The following is a 23,289-nucleotide window of genomic DNA, read 5'->3' as shown; positions in this document are numbered from 1 at the left end:
GTGAAAAAGGGTTTTCTTAAATAATGTAAAAAAGGGGGTTATATCTTTAATATGTAGGGTTCATATAAATCATCTAGAAAAATAATAAACACTCAATAGAAGTGGTCCAATGTTATGAAGCTCAATTCTCAAAGGAATGATAAATGGCTAATAAACATGACTAATGGCTGAACCTTACCAGTAATCGTAGAATGCAAAATGAAACAATCAGATAACATTTTTCACTCATCGGAGTAGAGTAATTTAAAAAGCATACTGCTGGGAGAAGGCTGGTAAAATACAGACTCGTGGGAGCCTTCAGCGGCACACACACTCTGCGCAGTTAAGTGCATTTTAAGATCCTACTATCCCTTCTTGAACTCTATCCCAAATAAACAACCCCTAATTTAGACATATTTATTTAAAATTATGTTCATAAAAATATTAGTTAGAAATATTGTACAATACTAAAAGGATGGTTAAATAGATTATGGCACACCCACATAATTTTAATGTTGTATTGCAGTGTTAAATGATGTTTTTGTGGAATAGTCAAGGATATGGGAAACTTCATGTTATAATATTACATAAAAATAGAGGGAATAAAATTGTATACTATTATGTACTAGTTTTTTTTTTGTGGTACTGGGATGGAACCTGGGGCATTCTACCTCCAAGCTATACCCCCAGCCCTATATTTTAGTCCTTTTAATTTTTTAATTTTTAATTTTTTTAAAATTCGTGCCCTGTATTCATACATTTTCTTTTGGTGATACTGGGGTTCCTGGAAACCCTTTTACCTCCGGGCTACACTCCCAGACACCTATTTTTTTTTATATTGTTATTTGGAAACAGGGTCTCTTAAACCAGGGAGGCTGGTTTCGAACCTGCGCGATCCTCCTGTCTCCGCCTCCCAAGCGCTGGGATTACAAGCGTGCGCCACCATGCCTGGCTTGTATTCATACATCTTAATAGGATGCAAGATGGCGGAGACATACATGCACACATCACCCAATTTTTGAAACAGGGTCTCACTGAGTTGCAAAATGCCTCGCTAAGTAGCTGAGGCTGTCTGAGAGCCGTGATCCTCCAGTCTCTGCCTCTCGAATGCTGGGATTAAAAGCATGTGCCACCACAACCGGTGTTAGTTTTTTTTTTTTTTTTTAATAGTGCTGGCTAGAATGTGTAACCCTGTAAATACTAACTGTGCACTGTGCCGGTGAGCCACATCCCCAGGCACCAGTTTTATATACATCAATAATATGCAGTAACAGAGATTGGCAGGAAGTACACCAAAATATTAGAGGTCTAGATATCTCTGGGTTATGAGATTCCAAGTAATTATCAATATTTTTTTTTGCAATTTTCAAGTTCCTATAACTATTACAAGAAAATTTTGTTTTATTTAAATATAAAATATGAGCCGGGCATGGTGGTGCACACTTGTAATCCCAGTACTTGGGAGGCTAAAACAGGAGGATCTGGGTTCACGGACAGCTTCAGCTATTTAGTGAGGCCCTATGCAACTTAGTGAGAGGCTGTTTTAAAAATAAAGAATAAGAGCTGGGTGTGGTGGTGCACACTTGTAATCCCTGCGCTTGGGAGTCAGAGACAGGAGGATCGCGCAGGTTCAAAGCCAGCCACGCTGGCTTAAGAGACTCTGTTTCCACATAAAAAAGTATAAAAAAAGGTCTAGGAGTGTAGCCCGTGGGAGTGTAGCTGGAAGTAGAAGGGCTTCCAGGAACCCCAGTACCACCAAAGAAAAATAAATAAATAAATAAATAAATAAAGAAAGAAAGAAAGAAAGAAAGAAAGAAAGAAAGAAAGAAAGAATAAGAGAGCCGGGCGTAGTGGTGCACGCTTGTAATCCCAGCACTTGGGAGGGTGAGACAGGAGGATCGCACAGGTTCGAAGCCAGCCTCAGCTACTGAGTGAGGCTCTCAGCAACTTAGTGAGACTGTGTTTCCCAATAAATTATAAAATAGGGCTGGGGGTGTAGCATGGAGGTAGAAAGCCCCTGGGTTCCATCCCCTAGTACCACACACACACAAAAATTTACTATATAAATACTACATATATTATAGAAGTTCTAATTAATATCAACATAAAAATAATAAGATCCCATAAAATTGCTCAATTTAAAATAACCATTATTAGCTTTGAGTTTAGTTTGCCTTGTGTGTGTGTGTGTGGGGGGATATGGAGCATTCTACCTCTGAGCTATATTCCCAGCCCAATTTCTTATTCTTTGAAACAAGGTCTCAGTAAGTTGCAGAGGGTCTCACTAAGTTGCAGAGAACCTCACTAAGTAGCTGAGGCTGTCTGAGAACCTGCCTCCCAAATACTGGGATTACAAGTGTGTCCCACCATGCCCGGCTTGCCTTTTTCTTTTTTTTCAAGGTTTAAAGTTAGGATATCAATTTGAGATTTTTTTTTCATTTATTCTTTTTAACCCTTTTATCGGTGCATTGTAACTATATATAGTGAGGTTCAAAGTGATAATGCACATGCACACAATGTCTTCTTTAAAGCAGCAGTTCAGAGCTGCCATTTCCCTCGAGCACTGCCTCTGCAGCATCCCATGAACTTTTGGTATGTGTGCTTTCATTTTCATTTGTCTCTGAGCTATTTTTCCCCTCTGTGATTTATTCTTAATCTATTAATAGTTTAAGAGTATGTTGTTTAATTTTCATATATTTGCAAGTTTTCCAGTTTTATTCTTTATTGATTCATTCCATTATGAACATAAAAAATATTTTGCATACCTTCAATCTTTTATTATCAACTAAGACTTGTTTTGTGGCCTAGCATATGGTTTATCTCAGGGAATGTTCCATGAGAATAACAACTGTTAATAAGCTTTATTTATTTAATTAGAATTCTGCTATGCATTTAAGCTATACAGATTGATAAGTCAAGACTGACTTATCTATATTTAAAGGATACAATGAACCTGTAGTATATCATTAATATTTTTTGTATGCTATTCTATCATTTAATTGTGTCATAATGTACTTAACCCCCTATATTATATAGTTGGACATATATAGAGGTTCTAATTTCTTTAATCAAAATATAGGACTAATGTTTCTGGTATCAACAAATACCTGAATGGGGTGCTTAATCAATTACTAAGGGATTATTACTGTAGGGAAAAAAATGTTCCGACTCTTCCAATGAAAGTTTTACATGGATAGATATGAAAGTCAGCAAGAAAGTGCTACAAGTGAGAAATTTTCTTAAGAATCTTACCTTGAATTTTCTTGAAAACTCTGGAATTCATGAACTTTAGAAATCTGTCTGCATAAAAACTTGGTCTATGAACTGAAACAGTATCCTGAAAAGACAAAACGAGGGTCACAGGTTTACCTCTCCGAGAGCTCACTTCAAGGCACAAGAAAGACCTAGCCAAGGGGTTCTGTGTTAGCCAACGTCCTTAACCGAAAGTGGCCAAGAGCTGGGGAGAGGAGTGTGCTGAGGACACAGACTCAGTGGGAACAAACACTCCTGATGGAATGGAGCACTGAGGATGGGGATAGACAGAAGAAGGACTGCCATGTGAGTCCAAACGGCTGATGCCTATTCGTAACATTGCATCCCATGAGGAGCTTTTAAGTTCTTTTCTGTTTTTCTTACATTGTACATGTTTTTATTTATTTATTTTTTTGGTGGTACTGGAGTTCCTGGAAGCCCTTCTACCTCCGGGCTACACTCCCAGACCTATTTTTACATTTTTATTTGGAAACAGGGTCTCCTAAGCCAGTGCACGCGGCTGGCTTCGAACCTGCACGATCCTCCTGTCTCTGCCTCCCAAGCACGGGGATTACAAGCGTGTGCCACCACGCCCGGCTGTACATGTTTTTAAAGTAATCTTATTAGTACATTGCAAGCCTACATCACAGTGAGACTCAGTGTGGTACAAATGTATATGTACACAGCTCTTGGCCTATTCCCTTCCTCATCCTACCCAGCTCCTGCCCCTTACCTCCCTGTACATGTTAGGGAAACTGGTAGTAATGCCTTCATATATTGCCATACTATTATTTGAAGTTTCCTTTCTCAATGCTCTTTTTTTTTTCTTTTTTGGTGGTATTGGGGATGGAACCCAGGGGCCTTCTACCTCCGGGCTATACTCCCAGACCTATTTTATATTTTTTATTTGGAAACAGGGTCTCTTAAGCCAGCGGAGGCTGGCTTTGAACCTGCACGGTCCTCCTGTCTCAGCCTCCCAAGCGCGGGGATTACAAGCGTGTGCCACCAAGCCCGGCTTCTCAAACCTCTTTCTGCTCCTTCCTACCTTTCTTCCCCAATCCCCTTCCACTCTTCTATAGGTCTTTCTCTAGCATACATTTATGTATGTATGTATGTATGTATGTATGTATGTATGCTAGAGAAAGAAATATATATTGGATAAATCATACAGTTCTTGTCTTTCTGAGACCAGTAGATCTCCCTGGCATAATAATCCCTAGCTCCATCCATTTCCCTGCAAATGACATAAGTTTGTTCTTCTCTATGGCTGATTAGAATTCCATTGTACATACACATACAACATTTCCTTTATCAATTCATCTTTTGATGGACATCTGGGTTGGTCTCATAATTTGGCTATTGTGAATCGTGTTGCTATAAATATGAACACACATGTATTGCCATAGTATTCTAATTCTTTTGGAAGAATACTGAGGAGTGCTATAGTTGGGTCACACGGTGGTTCCATTTCTAGCTTTTTGAGGAACCTCCATACTGATCTCTATAATGAAAATCTAATTTGCATTCCCACCAATGCTCCTATTTCTTCATATCCTCTCTAGCGTTTATTGCAAACAGGGCAAAGATTTCTCTTCCATTCTGTAGACTTTTTCTTTAGACTCTTGGTTGTTTCCTTGGCTGTGCAGAAGCATTTTAATCTGATGCTTTTCCACTTACTGATTCTCAGTCTTATGACCTGAGCTTTGGGAGTCTTATTGAAGAAGCCTGTACCAGTGCCTAAATGTTGGAGAGTTGGTCCTATGTTTTCTTCTAGTAATTGCAGTTTCTGTTCTAATTTCTAGGTCTTTCATCTACCTTGAGTTGACTTTTATGCAGGGTGAGATACAGGGAACTAGCTTAATTCTTCTACATATGGATACTCTGTGTTCCCAGCACCATTTGTTGAAAAGGTTATCAAAGGGTATCCATCCTCCAGCATTATATTTTTGGTTCTTTTGTCAAAAATCAATTGGTGATAAGTATGAGGATTTGTTTTTGTATCTTCTATTCTATTCCATTGGTCTATGTGTCTGTTTTTGTGCCAGTGTTCTTGGATAGGAAGAATAAACATTATTAAAAATAGCCATCCTACCTAAAGTGATCTATAGATTCAATGCAATCCCTATCATATCAATGACTTTCTTCACAGAGCTAGAAAAAAGTCCTAAAATATACCAGGATCCAGAATAGCCAAATAATTCTGAATAATAAGAATCATGCCATGGGCATCACAATTCCTGATTTCAAGTTATACTTTAGAGCTATAGTAATTAAATTCTTTTCCTATAGGCAAGCAGTGTTTCAAGTGCTGTTGGGAGTGAAAGGTAGTGCTTTTAGTCATGAACAAAAATGAAAGACATAAATGAAACAACCCTAATATAAGAGTGACATTTAAGTTAAAAAAAGTGTTCTGGCTTCATGTCCAAGTTATAAAGTAAGTAGACTCTAGGAGGATTTGTAGGAGAGAGATAAGGCTGACTGATGTTACACTGAATTATCTACTAATCTCACAGAATTGAATTGAACTGTTAACCCAATTCTTCTCTCTTGGCAGGAGTCTTTAGGGCTGAAGGGTCATTTTATTACAAATCCAGGAAAAGATATTGTTGAAGAAGCCAGTCAGTTTTCCATGTTCATTAAGCAATCATTTCTCGACTATCCAATTTCTAGAATTAGTAAATTTGCATACATATATAGTACACACACTCTAGCACAGTGTGTGTGTGTGTGTGTGTGTGTGTGTGTGTGTGTGTGTGTTATACTGGGAAAAGAACTCAGGGCATTCTGTCTCCAAGTTATACCCCCATCTCCTTTTAGTTTTTATTTTGAAACGGGGTCTCACTAGGTTACTAAGAGTTTTGCTATGTTGCTGAGACTATACTCGAACCTGCAATTGTCTTATCTCAGCCTCCCAAGTACTGGAATTATAGTATGTGTTCCCACACCCAGGTATAATGCCCCAATTCAGGTATATGGATTCCAAGAGAAAACTTTCTAGAATTTACATTTAGATACTACAAAGCGCCTGTGGTGGGGGTCAGAGAAATAAACACACACTGGGCCAGAAGTCAGGAGACCTTGTTCTGGTCTGAGTTCTAACATCAGAAGCTGTGTGAGTGATCCCGGGAACAGCCAGAGTCTCAGGTTTTCATCTGTGAAAAGGGTGTTACGGGAGGAGTACAGGGACTTTCAGCTGGGATAATCTGTAAGTCTGTAAGTAGCATGCTATGAAGGGCGCAGTGCACAGGACCCTCTGCATTATAACAGTCCTCTAGGTCTTGGTGAGGCTGTAATATAGCAGGATATTAACTCCTGGAGTGACGTGCACTCTTCCAAGGATCCTAGCAGGTTCTGTCTGGAGTAGCCACCTTCTCACAAGTACAGTAATTAAGAAATATTGGTAGGATGCAAGGACTATGGAGTGACTGAGACTCGGCTCCTGCTTTAAAGGAATTTCCTTATTGCCCTCTTTGATATGAAGAAACACTGGCTAAATAAGAGCCACATTTGTAAACAAAAAGAAGTCTGGAGCCGGGCGTGGTGGCGCACGCTTGTAATCCCAGCATTTGGGAGGCTGAGACCTGGCGGATCACGGTTCGCGGACAGCCTTAGCTACTTAGTGAGGCCCTCTGCAACTCAATGAGACCTGGTTTCAAAATAAAGAATAAAAAATAGGGCAGGGGGTGTAGCTCGGAGGTCAAATGACCCTGGGTTCCATCCCCAGACCCACACACACACAAAAAAAAAGTCTGGATTATTGCTTATAATTTCACAAATATGTAATTAGTACAGAGATTTTCTTAAACAGACTAACTAAATAACTAACTACCAGAAGGTATGTTTTAAATAGAACAAGGTAGGGCCCTCGTAGGAGCATCTGGCCAATGAGATCTAGGCCACTGAGATTAGAAATCTCACTTGGTAACGAGGAAATTGAAGTTCTCAGAAAGCAGCAGAGAAATAACCCAGGGGGTGTGTTTTCTCCTTCCAGACCCAAGATGCTGTGTAGCCCCTACCTTCCTCAGTTGGAAGGTGAACTAAAATTAATCTATCATCTTGACTTTTTCCTAGGAGGAGGAATCTTTCATCTGAATAAGCCCAGGATTAATTCTTAGAAACAAGCTTATGGACCTATTGTTTAAAATTTCATTCTAACAGAGGCCAGCCCTTCCTTAGCCTGTAGAAAAAAATGCAAATATCTTATGCTGAAGGGTTATTAACTGTCTTCCACAGAAGTGAAAAATGGGCGTTCTTTTCCAGAAAGGAGAAGAACAGTATAATTTATCCCTTTTCATAAGAAAATGTCTACTAATGTCTTAAAAGGAAATGTGTGACCAAATCATATATTCGTTGGAAGTGTCACATTGAGTTAACGAGGGAGGGTTAGGCCAATAAATATTCTGTGTATAGTAGAAGTTCAAATCTAACATCTAGATGGGAGTGTGTTTTGCGTGTGTGTGTGTGTGTGTGTAACAGTATGAGAGAGTGAGAGAGACTGTATGCTCTTTGGTAATTCCTATGACACCTTCCTGTGAGTCAGTACATATACCTGCATAAGTCCATACCATCTACAAATCCATACCAATGTAAACATTTGCATTTTCTGTGTCCTCATTATTTGTGAAGCGACATGCCACATGCATTATTTAATTCCACCCCCAAAATAGGCAGGTGCTACTACTCTCCTGCAGGTTCAAAGAGGCCAGATCACAAGGAGCGAGCCGGGTCACCTGGCTGATCAAGCTGTGCAGGTCTATACTACTGAAGTCAGGGTCCCAGCTGCTCATGCTTGGTCTTCTGAGAACTTTATTTCAATGGCCCTAGTCTTACCAGTGCCTTTGAAAGATTTCTTCTTTCCTCCTCATCTCACAGTTTGGGCCTTTGCATTTCACATACAAACAGCCATCATTTTGTTTTCCTGATTTCTCCCTTGCTGGATGTCATCTATCTGAATAGCAGTTTGGGTTTATGTGGTCTTTACTCTCAGATCTGAACCAATACGCCAGTCTCAGATTCTGATTTCTAAAGACCTTTGCTCCTCTCCTCCTACAGTCTAGCCGGGCAGTTTCCTAGACACACTCGGAAGTGTCTGAGAAACCAGAAATGCATGCGATTTAACAAGAAGCACAGGTCACTTACACCATCGTACACAAGAGCTTTCCAGGAATGTTCTAACTTCTTCATTAACCTAAACGTAAACAGAGAAAGAACAATGAGAATGGAGAACCGCTCTCCATCTGGTGAATTTTCAGAAATGCTTTTGATTACTTTTGAGATAATAAAAAAGTCACTTCTCAAAAATTTTCACCTGTATGATTGTAGAATGTCAATAATGCCCATAAATAGAAGTAGTTTTTCTCCCTTATGGCTTTTAGCTGGAATGCCTCCCATTCTGTTGATAGACCAAAGAAAAAATATTTTATCATAGCAAAATAGAATGTTAAAAAGTCACTTCTAACAAAGGGACTAAAGTAAATCTCTCTAAGAACCCTGAGCAATCTCATGTATTTTTTGTGTGGTACTAGGTATTGAACACAGAGGTATTCTACCTCTGAACTATGCCCCCAGTCCTATTTTTTTAATTTTTATTTTGAAACAAGGTCTCACTAAGTTGTGGAAAGCTTTGCTAAGTTACCGAGGCCGGCCTTGAACCAGGGATCTCAGCTTTCCAAGTACTGGGATTATAGGTATCTGCCACCACACCTGGCTTCTCATTTTTTTTTTAAATTGCAACTTTTTTTGTATCAATTTGAAGTATTTGTAGGAATTCAGAAAGAGGTACTTCTCCATAAAGGAAAAAATATAACATGAGAGCTATCTAACTTCGAAGCATTTGATAAAAAGAAACCAATTAAAATGTTTTTTTTCTATTTTAAAACTATGAGTGAGAATTTTAGAGCATTATAATTTACTGTTTTTAAAATGCAATGATTTTTTCTGATCAAAAGAGTAAGATGTTTATTGTGAGATTTAAAAAAAAACATAGAAAAGCAGACAGAAGAAAATATATAAAAATCTATCCTAGGAAGCAGAGATAACTATTAAAAGTTGGCACATCTCTCCAGTTATGTGTGTGTGTATTTATTAATCTACAAAGGGCATTATTTAATTTAATATGTCTTATAGTATGTTTTTCACTTATTAAATGAACATTTCCTTAATATTCAATGTTAATGTGATTTTAATAGCTGTGTAGTATTTTATTATATGAATATAGAATAATTTGTTCAACTGATTTTTGAACATTTAGATGGAGTTGCAAGCAATAATTTAAAAAGATTTAATATAGCCAGGCATGGTGGTGCACACTTCTAATCCCAGTACTCAGGAGACTGAGATAAGAGGATCACAGGTTCGTGGCTAGCCTCAGATACTTAGTGAGGCCCTCTGCAACTTAGTGAGACCCTGTTTTATAATAAAGAATATAATAGGGCTAGAAGTGTAGCTTGGAGATAGAATGCTGCTGGGTTCAATCCCCAGTACTGCAAAAAAAAAATTAATATTTCCTTCCTTCCTTCCTTCTTTCCTTCCTTCCCTTCCTCCCACTGCTCTTTCTCTCTTTTGGCACTGAAGATTGAACCCAGGGGCATTCTACTTCTGAGCTAAACCCCCAGATCTTTTAACTTTTTGTTTTGAAACAAAGTCTTGCTAGGTTGCTGAGGCTGTCCTCAAACCTCTGATCCTTCTGTCTCAGTCTCCTGAGTATTGGAATGACAGGCGTGGGCTGCTATGGCAGGCTGTGTTAATTTCCTTTATAATAGTGAAATGTGCTTGTGGTTTACTCCTTGTTGGAGAATCCTAGAAGGCAGGCAGGCAGCTATGACCACAGAAAATGACTTTTTAAAAAAAATCCAGGTTCCTTGCTTAGCTAGTACCATGACTGGCTCAGTCAACCATCTTAATAATTTTCTTGGCTGTAACTGTTTCCATTGGTAACACACACTTTTTACATGCAAACTGATCCACAGTTACTATCACATCTGGCTGAGGCAAAAGAACACCTCTGCCAGGGTGTGGGCTAGATCAACAAAGTCCCCTTATGCAGATAAAATGCTCTCAATTACAAACATCACTCCTATCTGTATTTGCTTAAACACATGTTTATTCAAATCCAGAGTTTATTGTTTTCTCTAATGGTAGATGTTTTAAATAGAGGTAAAAACATTTTTGGCCATTGTTAAAAAATGGAACCATTTGAAAAAAGAAATAACATGGATAAAAGAACGACTTGGGAAACTGCCAGTCCTCAAGTTATCTACCCATCGATGGGTAGAAATGAAGGCTGGCTTAACCCACTTTGGTGCCAAGTGGGACTCTGTTCCCAGAGTGGCCCGCTAAGGGGGATGTGACTGCAGGTCCTTCCCCAGCATAAGGCCCTCCTCGCACTCACGTGTCTGGGTTCTCTGTGATGATTCCATCTCCAGGCTTCCCTGGGCCCTGGATGGATTCCATGGCGGTGGAGTACAGGACTCTCTGCATCCCGGGCCGCTTCGCGTCAGGCACATTTTGTGAGGATTCCTCTTCTTTGTCTTTAAGGGAATGGTCCAAGATGTGAATTCCTAGCAAAAGGCTGTAGTCCATGATCTTGAAGCTTTCCAGCACCTGAAGAAGAAAAAGAACCAAGAGGCCAGTCAGCCAAAATTGTACGTCTCCTCTGCACAGAATCAGGGAGCTCCAGACGTAAGACAGACTGCTCCAGCATCTCTCCTGTGGAGTGGCTGATAGAGGAAAATACAAATAAGACACTTGAGGTTATTATTAGACCGCATGCAGGAAGGATGGTTGCAGTGGCCGCAGGATGAGATTTTCAGGCAAGTCTAAAGCAAGCACATCTTCCATGAGTGTTTCGCTAATAGCATTTATGAAATATTTTCCATGTGCTAAGTGCTTCACTTTCCTGCAATCTTCATGACTTCCCTATGAGCTAGGTAATAGTACTGCCTTTACTTCATAGACTGGCACAAAAACAGATACATAGACCAATGGAGCAGAATAGAAGACCCAGAAACAAGTCCACATACTTTCAGCCAATTGATTTTTGACAAAGGGGCCAAAAATATACACTGGAAAAAAGATAGCCTGTTCAACAAATGGTGTTGGCAAAACTGGTTAACCAGATGCAGAAAATTGGAAATTAATCCCACTTTCTCACTCTGCACAAGAGTCAATTCAAGATGGATCAAAGACTTGGAAATTAAACCAGAGACCTTGAGGCTCCTTGAAGAGGGCATAGGTCCAACACTGCAACACATAGGCACAGATAAACACTTTCTCAACAAGACCCCAAAGGCACAACAAACTAAAAGGCGAATCAGTACGTGAGACTGCATGAAACTGAAAAGCTTCTGTTCAGCAAAGGAAACTGTCAAGAACCTCAATCAAGAGCCGACAGAATGGGAGAAGATTTTTACCACCTACACCTCCGATAGAGGACTAATATTTAGAATATACAGAGAACTCAAGAAACTCAACACTAAAAAAACAAATAATTTAATCAAAATATGGGCAAGTGAGACACTTCATGAAAGAAGAAATTCAAATGGCCAATAAATGTATGAAAAAATTGCTGAGGCTGGCTGCAAACCTATAATTCTCCTGTCTCAGCCTCCCAAGTACTGGGATTATATGCATGTGCCACTATGCCCAGCTAGCCTGTTTTTTTTTTTTTAGCAAACATTTATAGTATACTGAAGAGGGGTCAGACGGGGGACTCAGATATTTGGGATGTTACTCCACGCTGCCACTGACAAAGGCTTTGTGAACTACAGCATACATGGTCTTAGGCATCTTTGCCATTAGTGAGGAAACCTGAGTGGGCTGCAAGTGGGTGCCAGTTACTCTGGAGGGGTCACCACTTGTGTCTCGATACACTAAGTTGTTCTTTCAGAAAGGGGAGGGAAAGACAAGAGAAACTGAGAATAGAATCTTATTATTCTAGAGGTTTAGGTCATAGAATTTTCTAAACCAAGAGGTAGGTCTGAGAGCAGCCTTACAGTGATGCAGAGCCAGCTCCCTAACCTTAGGAGGAGTGACGTGAATAACAGAGGAGATGGCATAATTTGCTATTCTTTAAGGCTGAATAGAATTTCTTTGCGGGCATATATCACATTTTCTTTATCCATTTATTTGCTGATAGACACTTGGGCTGGTTCCATAATTTGGTTACTGTTGTTGTGCTGCTAAAACCATGGGCATGCATGTATCACTGTAGTATTCAGACTTTTGTTCTTTTGGAAAGATGAGGAGTGGTATTTGGGTCATATGGTGGTCCCATTCCTAGTCTTCTGAGGAACCTCCACACTGATCTCCATAATGCCTGCACTAATTTGCCATCCCAGCAACAGTGTAGAGGAGTTCCTCTTTCCCTACATCCTTGCCAACAGTTGTTAATGTTTGTATCCTTGAAGTTTGCCAGTCTAGCTGGAGTTAGATGGAATCTCAGTGTAGTTTTGATTTGTTTTTCCCTGCCTGCTAATGACGTTGGACAGTTTTTTGCACCAATAAAAGTGTGTGTGTGTGTGTGTGTGTGTGTGTGTGTGTGAATGAGGAGTGATAGGGAATGCTTTTGACCACCTGATCCAGGTCCAGGGCCTGACCATCAGACCTACAGTTGGACCTACACCTGACCATCAGACCTACACCTTCATGGAGGTGGATGTGGCTTGCCCTTCCAGAAAGCAGCACAAACCATGGAAGAAAAGACTACGTCAGGGGATCCAGCGACCCAATATCTTCGAGGAAGACACTAAATGGATGCTTTCTTCAGATAGAAACAAGTGGTAGAAGGATCTCGGCCCTTCTACTTCTCAACCTCACTGAAATGATGGCTTGGAACAGTCCCCAGCAGACAGCCTCAGGACCTCTTCACGATGCCCACCATGTGCAGGTGCTGCTCTTCCTACCCACATCCAACAGTGCCACGCTTCCCCTTCTAGAGACACTGCTGGACAAGGGCACAGGAAATAAAGAGCAGGAACTCTGTGTCCTTAGGTTATGTCATCTCCCTATGTCTCAGTTTCTTTATATGAAAAATGTTAACAAAATACTCCCCATGGCATAAGGTTCCTGTGAAAACCAAATGCAATGCAGGCAAAGTGCTTAGGAAAGTTCCTAGTACAGAGTAAGTGCCGAATTAATTGCTACTTAGTATCATTATGATCATAATTCATGGTCACACATTCCTCACTAGTTTGAGAGACTGCAGATGTTAACTTGAAGTAAACACAGAGTTACTCTTCTGAGAATAAAAATTCACTAAAAAAGAAAAAAATAGGACTGCAGTTTTAGCTTGGTTACCAGTATCATTTCAGCAAATCTTGACTTCTGTAAAAGCCCTGGGTTTGTGAGTACCCGGTAGTACTGCCTGGATGTTCAAAAGGAAAAGATTGGCCTTTAACACTGCAATTCTGACCAGTGGCACTAAAATGCCTGCCTTATAATCTGCATGGGGAATAGTCTCAACTTCAACTGGCAAAAAACACAGTCTGTGCCCCGAGCAGCCCACAGTACCCATGTGTAAATGTTTCCTCCAAAGCAGAAAATTGGTTTCAAAAGCGAATTCTAATCAGACTATAGCAATATTGTAGATGTTCCTAACAGGCACCCAGGACAGTAGAGACTAAAACACAGCCTTGACACCATCTTATTTATTCCATTTTCCTCTGCAAAGTATATGCAAGTTAATTGTGCTTGTTAAAAAGCTTTCGTTGTAAAAACAGTTCTTATAATTTTTCATGGGCTATGCAATCGAAACTATTCATATTTGAAGCTCTTTTATTGCCCATGGTCAGGTCAAAGAGACCTGTGCATTTTACAGGTGGTAAAAAGCCAAGACTGTGACCCAGCTATAGCTACTGGATGAAGAAAAAAACACCCTGATGTCTGAAGTAGTCAAATATCTTTCCAGGTTTGTTTTGCTTGTTTTGCAGTACTGGGGACAGAACCGAGGGCCTTGTGCATGCTAGCAAGTGCTCTACCACTGAGCTACACCCCAGCAACTGCCCCCCCCCAAAAAAAATTTGAACAGGATTTCCCTAAGTTGTGATAGCTGGCCTCAAACTTGTGACCCTCCTGCTTTAGTCTTTTGAGTATCTGGGATTACAGATGTGTGTTACTGGGTCTAGCTCTGGATTTATTTATTTATTTTTAAGGATAACCTTCATAGAGAGAAGAGTAGTTATTAGCAGCCCTTGGGAAGGGTATAGAAAAGGAGGGAGAGGGAGAGGAAGAAAGGGAAGAAGGGAAGGGAAGAGAGATAAAAATTAAAGATAGATGATAGATACAGGGGTATAGCTGGATGGGAGGAAAGTTCTAATGTTTTATCTATAGCATGGTAAGAGAACAATGGTTTACAAGAATTAATTTTATATTTCAAAATAGCTAGTAGAGAGGAATTTGAATGTTCTCAACAAAAAGAAGTGATAAATGTCTGAGATGACAGATATGCCAAATTACTGTGACCTGACCAGTACACATGTGTGCATGTATCCAAATGAAACCCTGTCCCCCATAAGTGTGTACAATGACTATGTTCCAATTAAAAACAAGAGCTAAATTTAAAAAACCTTCAAGGGAACTTAACTTTAAGAAGCTATAATTTTTTTTTTGAAAGAGATTCGTTTCTTCTCTGCTCTAAAATTGGATTCTTAACATCCTGGAAGGTGCTAAATTGTCTGTGAGGCCAGCGCTCTCACTTTCAAAACGAAAGGCTTAGAAGAGAAATCCTATTCCCACTGCGTGAAAATTTACCACTAATGTTATATTTGGTTAGACATAACCACCATCCACAAAAATTGTTAAGAAACACAGAAAAATACATATGCATATATTAAAAATCAAAATTTAAGCCGGGCGTGGTGGCGCACGCTTGTAATCCCCACACTTGGGAGGCTGAGACAGGAGGATCACACAGGTTCGAAGCCAGCCTAAGCTACTTAGTGAGGCTCTCAGCAACTTAGTGAGACCCTGTTTCCAAAAATAGGTCTGGGAGTATAGCCCGGAGGTAGAAAGCCTCTGGGTTCCACCTCTAGTACCACAAAACAAACAAACAAACAAACAAACATCAAAATTTAAAACTTCTGTTGATAAAAAATTTTCAGAACAGATTTTAATCACATTTTTTTTTTTTGGTGGTACTGGGGATGGGGCTCAGGGGCCTTCTACCTCCGGGCTATACTCCTAGACCTATTTTATATTTTATTTGGAAACAGGGTCTCTTAAGCCAGCTAAAACTGGCTTTGAACCTGCATGATCCTCCTGCCTCAGCCTCTCAAGCGCGGAGATTACAGGCGTGCGCCACCACGCCTGGCTTAATCACACTTTTAAGTTTCACATCAGTTAGGGAAAAAACAGTTCCAGTATTCATATCCTCAGTCCTTTAATTAAAAGAATTGATAACTCTGCCAAAAACTACATGCATGAGTTTTGTTTTTTGTTTTTTGTTTTGTGGCACTAGAAATGGAACCCATGGGCACTCTACCTCCAAGCTACACTGCCAGCCCGATTTTTTATTCTTGGTTTTGAAACAGGGTCTCACTGAGTTGCAAAGGGCCTCACTAAGTAGCTGAGGCTGTCCTCGAACTGTGATCCTCCTATCTTAGCCTCCCAAATGCTAGGATTACAGGTGTGCGCTACCACGCCCAGCTACATGCAAGAGTTTTAAGAGTAACATTCTGCAACGCAGCCATTGGTCCAGTTCATCACTCAGGCACATAATTATTTCCAGAATCATCTGCCTGACCTCATGGTTGCTGGTGGATTCTACACCTGTGCATTTGCTATTCAAAACAAATGTTCCAAGTACAGATGCCTTTCCATTCAGCATGGCAGTACTTTGCTTCCTCACTTACAAAGCAAGAAAACAGAAATAATTTCCACAGCTATATAAAGCTGGAAGTAAGTTGGAACACTGCAATGATTTTTACTGTCAGAGTCAAATAGCTTTCCCTCTCTCTCAAGGACTATTCTGAGTCAATAATACCAATGGAATGTACACGTGCAACATGGTAGCACTTCACCAGCCAAGGACAGAGACGATGAGTATGAAGGGAGCGCAAGGGAAGCATGAGCGAGGGAGGAGTGGAGAGTGTGGATAGTTACTTAGAGGTAGAGTCCAGCTACCCTCTTTCCACAGACAATTCCTAAATTGTAACATTTGGTTTGATCTAATTCTGACAGTGTATCCCTACATATTCCTAATGACGTTTTGGACATCTTTAAACTACTACCCACAGTCATTGTACAAACCCTAAACTCTTTCTTTGTGGTGCTGGGGATTGAACCCAGTGACATTCTACCTTCGAGCGACACCCCCAGTCTTGTTTTTATTCTTTATTTTGAAACAGGGTCTCACTAAATTGTGGAGGGCCTTACTAAGTAGCCCAGGCTGGCCGCGAACTCAGATCCTCCTGTCTCAGTCGCCCAAGTACTGGGATTACAAGTGTGTGCCACCAGGCCTGGCTCAAACCTAAACTCTTATTTGTCTTAAAGCAATTCTCTCTCTTCACTTTCCTCTTGTATTTGACATCACTGTAATGTGGACTTCAGACTCCATGACTCTTTCCTTTAAGTTGCCTAGTCTTGCAGTTTCTATTGTCAAAATGTCTTCCTAATGGAATTCCAACTTCCCTTTCGCATCCATTCTTGATCCCCTTGCTTGAGCAGGTCCCATCATCCCCCCACTACAAGCCTTCAGTCTCTCACCATTGCTTGGTGCCAATGCCTCAAAAAAAATTTTTTTTTGTGTGGTACTGGGGACTGAACCCAGGACACTTTAGTTCTGAGTTACACTCCAGCCCCATTTTTTATTCTCTATTTTGAAATAGGGTCTCACTAGGTTGCAGAGGGCCTCACTTAAGTACCTAAGGCTGGCCATGAACCTGTGATCCTCCTGTCTCAGCCTCCCAAGTACTGTGATTATAAGCCTGCACCACCACACCTGGTTCCACTGCCTCAATTTGACATTTAAGGTCCTCACCATCCTGACCCCAGGATGTTTGTGACTTACTGCCGGCCTAGAGATACCTCCCAGGCTGGCCAAGCTAGAATTCCTTTTTTTCTTTTTTGGTGATACTGGGGTTCCTAGAAACCCTTCTACCTCCAGGCTATACTCGCAGACCCATTTTTTATATTTTATTTGGAAACAGGGTCTCACTAAGTTGCTGAGAGCCTCACTAAGTAGCTGAGGCTGGCTTCGAACCTGCACGATCCTCCTGTCTCAGCCTCCCAAGCGCAGGGATTACAAGCATGTGCCACCACGCCCGGCTCAACTCCTACTGGTTTTATTCTTAGCTTATTTTTTTTTAAAGGGGTTCTTTTTTTGGTCTTTTTTGGAACCGAGGATCGAACCCAGAGCACCACACCTGCAAAGCAGGCGATTTGCCACTGAGCTACATCCCGGCCCCCTCCTACTGGTTTTAAAGAGCCCAACTCAACTCTTGTCTCCATAAAAATTATACTAATGATTTTAACAAATTATTAGGCATGTTTCATCTCTACAAACCAAACTACATCATCAGTGTCCCTCTATATAATAAAATTTTGTATCTGTATTTTTCTCCTACGAAATGTGCAAGACGGCATAGCTCTCCAAAGGTTTGCTTTATTTTCTACTTCATGATGTATGCTCTGAACATACAGAAATGCATATTTTATATCGCTTTCTATGTGTATAAGCAAGTAATAACTAAAACTCACAGCAGCAAAGAATGTATGACTTACATTCTTATGTCTTAAATATAAGAACTGTATACATAAGAACTGTATACTTGTGAATCAAATAATGCCTGTGAAAAGTCTTAGCACTGAAAACATGTGTTGTGATTATATGTTGCCAGACAAATACAGTTGGTGTTTCCAAATCTACTCACATTGTAGGTGCTTTATACACTCTGTGTGGAGGGCAAAACTCCAGCTGATATTTACAGATACTCTTTTAATTCACTGTTTTGTAGGCATACAACTAAATGGCAGACAAAAGGCAAGTTGTTTTGCTATAAACTAGACTGAACTTTGAATCCAACACACCACTACATTGTCTTCCGGGAAGCCTTTGCTAGGAGAATATGTTACAGGCTGGGCCAACTACATAGATTCTTTTTTTTTGTGTTTGTGGTACTGGGGATTGAACCCAGGGGCATTCTACCTCTGAGCTACACACACTCTGGTCCTCTTTTTTTGTTTTGAAACATGTACGTTGCTGAGACCTTGCTGAGTTGCGGAGGATGACCTTGAACCTGTGAGTGATCCTCCTGTCTCAGTTTCCCAAGCACTGGGATAATAGGCATGTGCCACCACGCCTAGGGCTGCATAGATTTCTTTAATCACCTGAGAGTGCTTGGTGCTGGCCCTACATTGGAGGATCTATTCTGCAGCACACCCCGGGGGTTCCTTAGCTTACCTGTTCTTTGTTCCTCTGCTTTCCAAACTGTTGGAATGCAAAGTTAAGTTAGCATGGAACTAAGAAAAAACAATCATTGGATGAATCCAAAATATCTTTGAAAACAGCTACATTTAAAAATTGGTATCGAGCTGGGCATGGTGGCGCATGCTTGTAATCCCTGCGCTTGGGAGGCGGAGACAGGAGGATTGCGCAGGTTCGAAGCCAGCCTTGCTGGCTTAAGACACCCTGTTTCCAAATAAAATTATAAAAATAGATCTGGGAGTGTAGCCCGAAGGTAGTAGGGCTTCCAGGAAACCCAGTACCACCAAAAAAACAAAAACAAAAACAAAAGAAAAAAGGTATCGAGCACCAGAAGATACTAAATGGTAAAGACAACACAACTCAAGTTCTTTATAAGTGATGTCTTATGCAAAACAGAAAAGGAGGATGATTCCCTGAGGAGAGAGATGAGAGATGCTTTATTAACTGGATCTTTTTATGTGTGTGTGGCACTGGGGATTGAACCCAGAGGCATTCTACTTCTGAGCTATACTCCCAGCTCGATTTTATTTTTATTTTGAAACAGGGTCTTACTAAATTTATAAGTCTATTTGCTGAGGTTGTCCTCGAACCTGCAATCCTCTCGTCTCAGCCTCCCAAGTACTGGGATTAAAAGCATCTGCCACCATGCCTGGCTATTAATTGGACTGTAAGCAAGTTTCTAATAATTTCTCATGTCACAAGGATTCTTACCAAATCAATCAATTCAATAAATATTTTTGTGTGGACCTACTATGTGCCAGTCACTCTCTTGTTTAAAAATTGTATGAGCATTCTTGCTTATATATGGCAAAGATAAAATTCAAATATCACCATTTTACCATCCCGAATGAATTAATGGATCTAGTTACTGGTTATCAGCAGTGCTAACATCACACACACAAAAATGTATTCTGACATTATATGTCTTCTGATGAGAGGAGACATCATATATAAAGTCAAACCTATGTGTGACCCAACCTCTGGCTCCAAAAACCAGTTTACAGGGGAAACAGATGAGAGGAGAGTGTTAAGTGAAATCATGAGATGTAATCAGCTAAATCCAGACTCTGGGATAAATAGCCCAATATCTTCACAGTGAAAAAATAAGAGTGAGAGGAGGGCTTAAATGACTACTTAATTTCTGATTCAACTATTTTTCTGAAACAATTGCAAATTTGAACACTATTTAATGACTAGTTAGATATTTTCATATTTTAAATGTATGACAATAGTATTTTAGTATTTTTTTTGTGGTATTGGAGTTGAAACCCAGAGGCATTCTACCTTCAAGCTACACCCCCAGTCCTATTTTTTTTTTTATTCTTTACTTTGAAACAGGGCCTCACTGAGTTCCAAAGGGCCTCACTAAGTAGCTGAGGCTGTCCCCAAACGGCGATCTTCCTGTCTCAGCCTCCCAAATGCTGGGAATACAAGTGTGCACCTACACACCTGGCTGATATCTTAGTTTTTTAAAAAAGGGTTCCTCTTCCGGGAAGATGGCGACCAAGAAAAGCGGGGCTTAAGAGCCCCGCTAACAACCAGTCTCTATTACCACAAAATCAGCGCCTTTCATAGCCAGAAAACACCATCACCAGAGAAACAAAAAAATCACCAGGCTCCAGAGAGAAAGCGGACTGAGAACAGAGCTCAGAGGAGATACACCGGCCTCACGCCCGAGGATGTGGCAGCAGTGCCACACTGCCGGCGGCAGCGGCGAGTTCACCGGACGGCTACAGCAAGCCAAGGGATTCAGAGTGGAAATCAAAACCAAGAAGAAATATGCCAGACTCACGGCCGAGGGTGTAGCAGCGGCGCTATATTGCCACCGGTGGCAGCAGCAGTGAATTCACCGAGTCCAGTACAGCTACATCTGCGTACTCAAGAACAGTGAGTCAAATTGCGGGCCACAGAGGAGAAATCCCAGTACTGTACTCCCTGGGACTTGACCCAGTGGGGGAGGGGCGGTGGCAGAGATATCACACCATAGGAGAACGTGCAACCTGGCACCCCCCACAGTCTAAAGCAGCCTCTATCGACTCTCTGGGTCGGAGACTCTGTGATACAACCCAGTAAAGGAGTAGTGGGGTCTGAGATACTACTGACTCGAGATCCAGAACACCTTAAGTGAAGTCATAGTGACCCAAGGGAAGAACCCAGAGAAGGCACAAACTTCTGAAATCACGGGAAAGAGGAATAATACTGGAGCAATGAATGCCCACAACCCCACAACATCAGAATCCGATAAAACAGAAAATCAGAGATTTCTAGAAGATCAAATCAGGAAAATAACTGTAGAAATAATAGAAGTGCTTTGAAAAGAACTCAGAGAGAGCCAAAAAGAGATAAAGGATGCAATTAATGAAGTAAAGGCTTCAATTCAAAGCACAAACAACCGATTAGACCACATGGAGAACAGAATCTCGCTCTTAGAAGATGATCATTCCAAAAATGAACGCATAGTTTCTAATCTAGAAAAAAATAACCGACAGCAAGAATGTGATATTGAAGAAATATGGGCCCATTTTAAGAGAGCTAACCTAAGAATAATTGGAATAGAGGAGGGAAAAGAAAGTGAAACCAAAGGGATCAACAATCTCTTCAAGGAAGTAATAGCAGAAAATTTTCCAAACATAGAGCAAGAGGTTGATACACAGGTCCAGGAAACTTATAGAACTCCCTTTAGACAGGATCGGAGAAGAGGATCCCCACGCCATATAATTGTCAAAATGACCAATGTGGAAGCCAAGCAGAGAATCTTAAAGGCAACAAAAACAAAGGGCCAACTGACATTCAGAGGCAAACCAATTAGAATCACTCCAGACTTCCCAAACCAAGTCATGAGAGCCAGAAGGGCTTGGAGTAACATATTCCAAACTCTGAAAGAAAACAACTTCCAGCCAAAAATTTCCTACCCAACAAAACTTTCTATCAAATTAGATGGAGAAATAAGAAGCTTCCACGACAAACAGAAACTGAAGGAATTTATGTCTTCAAAACCAGCACTAGAGAAAATACTCAAAGAGATTAACTACAAAGAAGAAATAGGTAACACACACCAGAACCAGAGAAACAAGATTTTCCATCCAACAGTCAACTAAGATTGGTTATCTGTGGAGATTCATTATTTATGTTAGTCTTTTACCTATCTCTAAGTTGTATTGTTTGCCTTTATTGTTGTTAATTTTTAGGATTTCTAGTTGGAATATTAATATACCTTCAGATATAGCATTTGGAAATATTTTATCCCATTCTATTAGTAACTTTTAACTCTGTTTACATTGTCTTAGGATATAAAATTTTTTTTTCTTTTTAGGGAGTTTGTATACTCTTCTGTTGCCTGTGCCATTGAAATCATATCCAAGAAATCACTGCCAATATCAAAGTTGTGAGGTTTTATGACCCAGATTTTCTTCTAAAAGTTTATAGTCTTAAGATTTATATTTAGGTCTTTTATCTATTTTGAGTTAATATTTGTATATGGGATTAGGTAAGGGTCCAATTTTATTCTTTTCCATGTAATTATTATTTTTCAACAATATTTAGTTAAAAGATTATTATTTCCACCACCAAATGTTCGTGGAAACCTTGTCAAAAATAACTTGACAATATAGGGAAGAATTTAGCTCTAGGCTTTTATTTAACTCCAATGGTTTATATATCCGCCTTTAGAATAGTACTACACTGTTTCAAGTATTGTAGTTTTATATGGTTTGAAATCAGAAAATATATATCTTCTAGCTTTGTTCTTTTTCAAGATCGTTTTGGGCATCTAGAGTCCATATTCCATATTAGGACAGATTTTTTTTTTCTGAAAAATAAATATATAAATATATGATAGTTTCACCTAAAAAAATAGAAAAAAATATTCTCTGGTAAGAAAGAAAGTAAAAAGAAATATTGAAATGTTATCTTTAAGTCATCAAAAGCTTGGTATCAGACAAATGAAACCGTTATGTGAGATTATCATTTTTAATTTTGGATAAATTGCTATAATACTAGATGTCAACCACTAAGCCAAGCATGGGAGGGAGGGATGGGGAGAGAATGGGGTGGGGATCGGGTGGGGGCTGACTGGGCGATGTGTGCATGTATGTCTACAAAAGTATGTATCCCACTATGATGTATGAATACAGTGCACCAATAAAAAAAATAAATAAAAATAAAATAAAAAAATAAAAAAATAAAAAAGGGTTCCTTAGCATTAAGGGATTTTTACTAAAATATGTATAAATAAAATAATGTGATACCTCAAATGTGCTTCAATTTATATGGGAAGGGAGGCAGTAAAATAAAACGAGATTGGCTATTAGTTAATCATTGTTGAAGCTGGGTCCAGAGTATATTGTATTAATTGTACTTTTCTGCCCACTTTTATATGTTTGAACTTTCCCCAATAAAGTTTTATATACTGCTTCCTTTAAAGTCCATATCTATACTTGTTTAGTTTGAACATAGCTCTTACTCTATTGATGATGGGCTAGACATGGCAAAGATGAAAGCAGAAATTAGTAATCTAGCCGGGCGTGGTGGCGCACGCTTGTAATCCCCGCGCTTGAGAGGCTGAGACAGGAGGATCGCGCTGGTTCGGAGCCAGCCTTGCTGGCTTAAGAGACCCTGTTTCCACATAAAAAAGTTAA

At 40.0% G+C, this 23,289-nt stretch overlaps 1 protein-coding gene across 1 annotated transcript in view; it reads right to left on the bottom strand.

Moving 5' to 3' along the window:
• PIP5K1B (phosphatidylinositol-4-phosphate 5-kinase type 1 beta) overlaps positions 1-23,289 on the bottom strand; it is a gene marked incomplete at both ends in the record, with an annotated part of 194,451 nt that overhangs the window by 77,699 nt on the left and 93,463 nt on the right. The window contains 4 exons of the mRNA XM_080708994.1: positions 3,232-3,316; positions 8,371-8,419; positions 8,540-8,623; positions 10,622-10,833. Coding sequence (XP_080565120.1) covers positions 3,232-3,316; positions 8,371-8,419; positions 8,540-8,623; positions 10,622-10,833 — 430 coding nt within the window. The remainder of the gene's footprint in view (positions 1-3,231; positions 3,317-8,370; positions 8,420-8,539; positions 8,624-10,621; positions 10,834-23,289) is intronic.

The sequence above is a fragment of the Muscardinus avellanarius genome (genome assembly GCF_963383645.1).
Source record: "Muscardinus avellanarius genome assembly, chromosome: 13".
Classification (NCBI taxonomy): domain Eukaryota; kingdom Metazoa; phylum Chordata; class Mammalia; order Rodentia; family Gliridae; genus Muscardinus; species Muscardinus avellanarius.
Note: the sequence above shows the minus strand (reverse complement) of the source record. Positions and strands in the feature narration are given on the sequence as shown.